The sequence below is a fragment of the Anas platyrhynchos genome, chromosome 21 (assembly GCF_047663525.1).
Source record: "Anas platyrhynchos isolate ZD024472 breed Pekin duck chromosome 21, IASCAAS_PekinDuck_T2T, whole genome shotgun sequence".
Taxonomy (NCBI): Eukaryota; Metazoa; Chordata; class Aves; order Anseriformes; family Anatidae; genus Anas; species Anas platyrhynchos.
The window spans coordinates 8,602,751-8,611,391 of record NC_092607.1 but is presented as its reverse complement, the minus strand read 5'-3'; the positions used below and the strand labels follow the sequence as shown (position 1 = coordinate 8,611,391).

Here is an 8,641-nt window from a genome sequence, read left to right as displayed (position 1 = left end):
CCTGCAAAGCAAATTTGTCATTCACCCCGGCGGATTATCGTTGTTGTTATTTGCTCTTCACTCTGTGAACAATGCCGAGAAAACACGCAAACACCCCTCAACTACAGCCACAGCCCCCTCCCCACAGCCTCCTGCCTGCGTCCTTGCTCACACAAAAAAGGGGCTGCTCAGCGCAGCCTTTGAAATCCAGGAGGATAATTGCCTCTCTGACGCGTAGGAGACCACAGGGCTCCCGAGGGAGCACAGGTATAAAAGGAGGAGCTGCACCTCTCCCTGGCAGCTAGAGGACAGCTGGGGGCACAGCCGCCTGTCCCTGCTCAGTGGCTTCACGGGGTCCTGCCCGGGCACTGGTGGAGGGGACGCAGCCAGCGGGGCTCTCAGAAGCAGCACCAGAGAAGTTGTATCTGCAAGAGGGGCAGGGGACATCTCAGCAGGAGCCGATCCAGGACGAGCTGTGGTCTGAGGGAACGGTAAGAGCGGGTCTCTGCGCGTGGGTTTAACAGGATAATGTCTGTTTGGAAACTGGAGGCAATTAAACTACAGCGAGATGCAACCAAAGCTGGCATCAGTAATTAGCTTTGCCAGATACAGTGCCCTTTGTAGCAAACGGGATTTTTTTTTTGTACCAAGTTAGAGAATGAAACAGGAGCTGGGCTGTGGCTACGTGCAGATCAATGGAGCTGTGCCGGAGGTGAGCCTTGTAAAACTCTTAGGCATTTACTAGAGGAAGCAGAGATTTCCTCACTTGCTGTACCCATGCAAATTCCTTTTACCCTGGAAAATGAATGCTGCTTTACTCACCCAGCAGTAAAACTGTGTTTGCACCATCCCCAAGTGTGAGGGAAAAGGCAGCTGTGTTACGGGTAACGCGAAGCCAGCCCCAACGGCGCAGAGTAAGCCACTGAAATTGAAATAGGGCACGAGAAAAGCAGAAATCCTAGTATGAAAGTCTGAACTTCATAAACCTGCCGGCACGGTAAAAGCTCCATTTCATCTCTGTAGAGGTATTTTTGAGACCGTTCAGGTGAGGTTTCAGAAGCAGTCACCCAATCTCTCCAACGTTGTTTCCACAAACGCTGCCGTGTTAACGTTGCACAGGCTGGAATGAAGCTACTGTGCTTTATCTGCTGGAATGGTGTAAGAGCTCTTCATCTTAAGGGGAAATTATTAATCATTTTCTTTCACATGCTGCCAGAATAGAAAAGAAGGCATCTCTCGCCCCTGGAGAATTTTGAAGGTGACAAGGTTTTTGCAGAGCTGTCAAGCTGCCTGCACGCAGGGTGACGCTTAAATTCTCCAGGCTCTTTTCTGAAATAGCAAGCGCTTCTGGAAAGGGGAGAAGGACTTTCATTTTAGGCTCCTTCACAAGGGAGAAACGGAGACAAATATCCCAAAAGCTGAAGGGATGAGAAGCAGGCTGTAGCAAAGGAAGAGAAGACAAAGCAAGACAGGAGACGAAAGGCAAAACCAAAAAAAAAAAAAAAAAAAGAAATAATAACAAAAACTAAAAGCAGAGAAAGGAAAAATTTCAAAGGGACAAAATAGGAGGAGGAAAACCTTTTTATTCCTGGAGGAAAACCCAGCACTCAGATAATCAGGGCTGTATCCTAGGAATTAAAAAGGGAATCAACCAACATTGGGCTAGGTTTTCTTTTCACTTAGTGGCATTTCACTTCACAGCTAACGTACCAGCTTCTCCTGGTGCTGAATAAGTCTCCTGGCTGGCACTTTCTTCAGATGTTGGTGCCGTGGCCTCCTGGTACCCTCCAACATGTGCTTTAGATCATCTCCTTTATCTAGAACAAGATCTGGTTTGGGATTTGTCTCAGAGATGTTTAGGGGAGAGAGGCACAGAAGGGGCATGCTTTCTCAAGTTCAAATGCAAGAGGGGAAAAGCAGCAGCAGGACCAGGAGCTCTGTAAGTGTGCCTCTGTCACTCCTTTGCTGCTTCTGGGCATTCCTCAGCTCTCCGAGAGGCAAGAGCGGCTCTGTAGGAGACCAGGTTTCGGAAGGAAGGGGAGCTCCTCCTGCAGCTGCCAGAAGTCAGCTCTGCTCGGGTTGGGATTGTCGGCTCAGCTCCCAGGGAACGGGTGGGAAGTGGGCTCAGAGCGTGAGCAGCTGGCGAGAGGGAGCTGGCTGAGCACGGGCAAGAAACCCGAATTCATAGTGCAGCCCCTTGCCCATGTCTGTCCAGGCATGTGGGACATCAAACCATCACACCACTTGTGTGGGTACCACACAAGTCCTTAATTAGACATTATTAGACATTCTCCCTTAATTAGTCATCTACATTCAGCTACATCCGAGCAGCGAAGCAGTCCCCACTGCTGCTGTTTTCCACCAGAATGGGCCCCCTCCTGCCACCACCGTCAGTAAAATTCACTGCTTTGGAAGTTCACTGGGGAAATGAGAAGCCCAGCCAAAACCTTTCCATTTGGAAATGTGGGGGTGTTTTTTTCTTTTTTTTTATTTTATTTTTTTCAACTAAGTATTGTTAAATGTTTGGAAGCTTTTTTTTCCCCTTAAAAAATGAACGTTTTTCTGTTACGGAGATCAAACATCTTTCTGCTCTTTTCTTGTGTAAAATAACATAGCAGAACAAGGAAACTTGATGTTTTTAAAGATTTCCATCCACATTCTACTTTCTTAAAGAATCTTTTCTGAGCTGAAGATCAATTGCTTTTGATCAAAAGTGAGGAAGAGCGTTAACTGGAATATTCTCCTACCATCTCTCGCTTCCAGTGACAAAAGCATTGCATTCAGCTCCCGATGGTGTGTGACCTCGGGTGATCCTCTGCCCTGACTCATCCATCTGGGATGGTGGATGCACAGCCCTTCAGCCAGCCCCAGGGTGCAAAACACGGCAGTGTTTGTCTCTGGGCAGACGCACACTGCTGGTGAAATCCATCCCACCCTCACCAGAGTCCTGAGAGCTCCAAAGGCATTTCTGATCGGTGGAGAAGGGGCTCCTCTTGACGCAGCAGGGCAGGAGAGGTCCTGGGGGACAGCTGCAGATGGAGATTGTGAAGGTCCTGTGCAGCGATGCTGGGCTGGTGAGGAGCTTTTTAGGCAGACACTGCCACTGACTCAGGTCTGCATTTTAGGTCAGTCCAGAGGGTGGAAGATGCTGGATAAGGCCACCCTGCTCCTGTTCCTGCATTTAGTTGCATGCTCCATCTCCTCTCCTCTCTACCCAGCTCTCAGGTAAGATACTGACTGCTTCATCCATGCTGGAACTCTCTGCCTCAGCTCTGACCTTCTGCAAAATGAGCATGTGCCAAATTCAGTTTGCCAGCCCTTTCAAAAGCCAGATAAACTGTGTGTGCTCTGGTGAACCTGTTTCTTTACCCTGGCTTATTTTTTTTTTGGGAATGCCACTAGCTTAGGAGTGGTTTCCAAAGAAGGCAGGCACCCAACATGGGATATTTCAGCCCAAACAGTTCGTTGTGGAACTGACTGCTGGATCCTATGAAGGGGAATCTGGCAAACTCCAGAGCAGCCAGCACCACCAGCACCATCACTGATTAAAGTCTGTGCCTGCAGGCTACCTGCATTGAAATCGGAGCCACAGATATATCAGTACATGAACTCAACAGCTGCATATTAATATTTTAATATTAATATTGCCAACTGTTTGAAGTTAATATTACTCCTCACTATTACAAATTGATGGATGTACAAAATTGGGCATAGGGTTCTCTAAAGCGGATTCACAACACCCCACAGAAAATGCCTCATGCCTTGTGCCAAAGCCAGGGCACGATGATACCACAAGCACTGGAGTTTTGCTTGACATTGCTGGGAGCTCAGTGAGGGGAAAACACGTTTGGGGCAGCTTCACCACCTGCCCTTTAACTGCTGGGACAGCTTCGGGGCAGTTTCTGGCTGGGAAGAGTGACAGACAGAGCTTGTGTTAGTGGTGAGGGAGGGATGGAAAGGGAGAGAGAAACGAAAAAGCAGAACGAGGAGGAGCAGTCAAGAACCCTGAGCAGCATTTGACCGTGTTTTGCAATACGCCTTTTTCCTTTTTATTTTTTGCAGGTACAGCCCAGGGCCCGTTACTGGCAAGGCCATGAACTTCCAGCTACAGGACCGCGGCCCACTGCAGGGCCATAACCCCTCAACAGAGGAACAGGACGAGGAGGGTTTGTTAACAGACCCTACAGAGAAAAGGTTTGACCTCACCGCTGCTCTGCAGGCACTTCTCATTAGCCATTTCAGTACAAATACTGGTGAACAGATATATTTTGTTTTTCTGGCTGCCTCCCTCTCAGAACCCAAAATCCCTCAAATCTTTGCACCCTCCAACACTAACTCAGTCCAATACTAAGAAGCCTTTGGTACCTTTACACCCCTGATCTCAGCAGTTATATCTGGTGTATTTTGACACCCGAAACGTCCACTTCTTACCTAGAAAACTCTCTGCTAGCTCAGTGAGCACACCTTGTGCTTGTCTTTCACCCCTAGGATGCAGCGCCACGCAGATGCCATATTCACCGACAACTACCGGAAATTCCTGGGGCAGATTTCTGCCCGCAAATTCTTACAGACCATCATTGGCAAGCGGCTCAGGTAAGCCCCGGGGGTTTGCTGTCCCAGAGACAATGCTTTGGTACTGCCTTTTTTTTTTTTTTTAATGTATGTAGCAGGAACAGCTGCCTTCCGCTGCAACAGAAGCAATCTCCTGCTGCTCCACACCCCAAAGGGCATCCTATATCCCCACTTCTAAGATCCCTCTAATCACAACAATTATTAAACGGCCTAATTAATCCATCCCTCGGAGGCTATCAGTGTCAGATCAGCTGCGAGCTGTACCATGCTAGCAACGAGCAACAGTCTTTGCAGATTAATAGCTGCAATGATCGTTCCCCGTTAGGAAACACCCACTGTTAACGCTGTTACGCCTGGTCTGAGCACAGAACACAGCCTCTCTGCTACACCTTGGGCAGCTGTGGTTAGACACATCAGTTATTGCCACTAAATATGACCAACTAGTCAGATGCAAGCCAGCTCTGACCCCACTCCTATCACGGGAACAAACAGCTGCCCAATTTCCTCCTGAAATGAGGCAGAACAGCCCCAGGCCCAGCAGGCTCCTTGCTGCTCAGCCTGAGGGACTAAAACCTACCTCTGAAACCAAGACAGTTCCCGTCTTCGCATCACAGGAACAGTGAAGGCAGCCCAGAAGAAGGGGTGCCCGAGCTTCTGACGAGGCGCCAGTCCGACAGCATCCTGATGGACAGCCGCTACCACCAGCGGATGGTGCTGAGGGACTTCCTGGGAGCCATCCTGCAGAATCAGAGGTAGGTGGGAATCGGTCCGGAGCCTGCTCTCCGCAGGATTAAGGCCAGGTCCTTCCTGCTGTCTGGCTTTTAGTTGTGAAGCTATTGGATTAAGTACTACCTTTCAGATACACCCGGGGAAAAAAATAAAAGCTCCTACCTGACCCCATAACCCACCCCTTCCCTTTCATGGGCAAGGAGGGTGCACAGAAGGATCAGCCTGTCCTGAGCCCGGAGCACACAGCAGCACATCACTGTGCTGCCTCCTCACCCCCATAATTCAGTAAAACAGCAGCAGAAAAAACAAATCTCAATCCCAGTTATATCATCACTGTTCTCTTCTTTCACAGGCCTCGGGACGTAAACAGCAGCCAGTTAGAAGGGTTTCCCAACACCCTGGCTAAGCTCATGTAAATATTTCTCCCTTTTCCACCTCCCCGTGCTCTGGTGAGTACCATTCCCTGCACAACTGCGTCTGTGACACTGCACCCAAGTGGTTTGGAGGCTTTCCCTTAGCAAAGCCAACTCCCACCACTGCCCATGGGAAAAGGGTGTAGGCTGCAATTTAGGGAAAAAAAGCTCCCAACCAATTTTTTTAATGTCAAGTACCTTATTTAGGTACTTTAAGTACCTTATTTAGGTACTTTAAGTACCTTATTTAGGTACTTGACATTAGTACCACTCAGACCTGTAAGTCAGAGCAGACACCTAGGCATGTGTCTCCACAAGATGCCCCCTGGTCTAACTACTCTGCCCGACCACAACCACAGCTCTCAGATCTATCAGCAAATCCAGAACTCAAACACCCTTTTGGATATGTGGGACCAGGCTGGTAGCAACCAAAACATCCTCATAAAGCTGACAGACACCATGGCTGAAGCTAACCTAAATGCAGACAAAAATCTTCCCCCAGGGCGCAAAAAGTTCCTCTAGATGCCCAGTACATTTCAGGTTTTCCCTCACTGCACTGGATAGGAAATGAAACCTTAGTTTTCTGTTCCCCTCAGTCCTAAAATTAGTCGCCTGGAACTTGAAATATGCTCTAAGCCTTGCCAGCCCTGGGGGATTCAGAGCCAGCACACAGGCCATCCTTGGTAATCCCTTCATTCATACAAATGTGTTTTCCTCCATGAAGCAATTCCATCTTACTCCTGTCTCAGAAATTAAGCTTGTCTAGCCCTAGTCAGCACAATATGAAGCGGTGTGGAGAGATCTGTGAGAATATTAAATAAAAAAGGGGGGGGGAGGAGGGGAGAAAGACCAGAACTGTACATAAATCATACGTGTGGACTCAGCTAGGAAAGCATAGCATTTAAGCATCTCTTGCCGTGTTTAGAGTTGGTTACGTGCAGTTCTTTTCACAAATGAGGTCAGCCAGGAAAAGCCTCAAAAAAAGAAAAAAAAGTGCGCACTCACCAATAGCTTTTTCATAATTCTCTTTTCCTCCTGCTTCTGTACAGAATAACTCAGAGCTCACGGATCTAACTGTACAGTAAGCCACTCACAGCCATGAAGACATTCCTGGAGGTGACCAGCTGGAACTGAAGCATAGTCCTCAAACCCGTTTAAAGGAATACAATTCTGATGCACTACTTAATTTACTTCAGTCATTACAATTTAATTCCCCTCTCTAAACATTGGTTTGTGTACTGAACCAGGAAAAAAAAACAACAAACCTCTGTGGTTTAACCTCAGGCTGCTTTGCATATAAAGGCTAAAACGAGTACACTTGTAATCCTGGAGACATATTGTCTGCTCATTAAGACTTTCAAATCACGAAGTGCAGCAAAATTTCTGCCAAGTCATCATTGTTTGAGGGCCTGATTAATAAATCTGAGGCCACCAAAAGGCACCTTTTGGCAGTTTAGTGAACTGATTACAGCCTCCTCCAAAAAGCTGCTGATGGCACAGCCACACACAGAGCAGGGCGAGGTAACGCATGACTCCACCAGCCCACCACCCAAACACCGCTGGGGGCTCTCACTGCCCAGCCCCTGCACAGAGTCCTGGCAGCAAACCTGGTCTCTAAGAAGCCCGGTGACGAGCAGTTACTGTTCAGCCTCGAGGTGTTTTATGCTGAGGCTACAGTTCTGCTCTGCAAGAGCAAAAGGAGAGCCCTGTGCATCAGATGGGGCTGACACTGCTTTAATTTAGGGTGCCAGCCAGAGGCTCTGAACACCACCACGGCTAGGGCTACAGCTGTAAATGTTCCCACTGCCACTTACAAGAAGTTATTAACCCAGTGATCTCTCACATAACTACTTCCTTCTCTGTCACCCCAATTATCCCATCGTTCATGTAGTATTTATGTCTTCAGAAATGTAAATAGTGTCAGGATGGGGTACGCTTTCCCATCGTTAGCAGGGAATAAAAGTTGTTCTAAATAAACCTGTCCAACAGCAGGTCAAGATGGCTCTGTGTCTATCGAGATGTTAGTTTCTTGATTCCAGGCACAGAATGGAAATGGGAGATGTTGCTCAAAGACAGCAGCAAGAGCACAGAGGGCCTCAGAGCTGTGCTTACAAAGGCACTGGGTCCAGTGCCAACCATTTAAGACCAGGCTGGAAGTACACCTGCAAACAAACATATGAGGGCCTCCTAAAGTATCCCTCGTTGCACCCAAACAATTCCCTGGTAATTCACACTATTTACCATCTCGTTTTTCCTCAGGTGATCATGTCTTAGTGCAGTAGGCTCCAGCACACATGGAAATGAGTTCATACTTGCACCAAATCCCGACAGATTACATTCTCCCTGTTGAAGTTTTAGAACTGTAGCACTACAAAAATATTATCGACTGCCCAGCAGGGGGGGAAACAACAGGGGGATGCTGAGGTCCATCAGTAAAGCTACGACAGCAGCAGCCCACTAATGGGCGATCCGTTACCCTTACGCAGGCAGAGAACTGTCACGGTGAGACACGTCATCCTTCTGCTTCGCAGCTGGAACAAAAGAAACCTGAACAGGACTGCTTCAAAGTGGGCTTGTAAAGCTGTTGTCTAACACCAGCCAACGTACCTGAAGACATTACAAATTGCTCCAAGGAAAGGAACCCCCCTATCCAAAAACACATTCATAAATTAGAAAGTAAACAAGGTAGCAAAAAAAATTACAAGTGACATGAAAGCTATACTCAAACACTATACTACATTCAATAGTTTTAAATCAAAAGACATATCATAAAATACTTTGGAAATACCTAAGTCTGTATGATTAAACAGCTGAGTGAGTGTACCAATCTGGAATAAGAGGGATTCCTTTGAAAGCTTGGTTTGCATAAAAATGAGGAAGCAAATGCTCAAACTCTGAGCATGAAATGTTTAAAAAAAAAGCAAATCAGAAAGTGTCTTAAGAATAAA

At 47.5% G+C, this 8,641-nt stretch overlaps 1 protein-coding gene across 1 annotated transcript; it reads left to right on the top strand.

Annotated features, from left to right (window-relative positions):
- The first annotated feature begins 204 nt into the window (after positions 1–204).
- Positions 205–7,692, top strand: GHRH (growth hormone releasing hormone). Its single transcript, XM_013103655.5, has 7 exons — positions 205–470; positions 3,105–3,204; positions 4,042–4,173; positions 4,468–4,572; positions 5,166–5,303; positions 5,633–5,729; positions 6,743–7,692. Exons 2-6 carry the CDS (start codon positions 3,125–3,127, stop codon positions 5,694–5,696), a joined length of 519 nt encoding a protein of 172 aa, XP_012959109.1. The 5' UTR covers positions 205–470; positions 3,105–3,124; the 3' UTR covers positions 5,697–5,729; positions 6,743–7,692.
- The last annotated feature ends 949 nt before the right edge of the window (positions 7,693–8,641 follow it).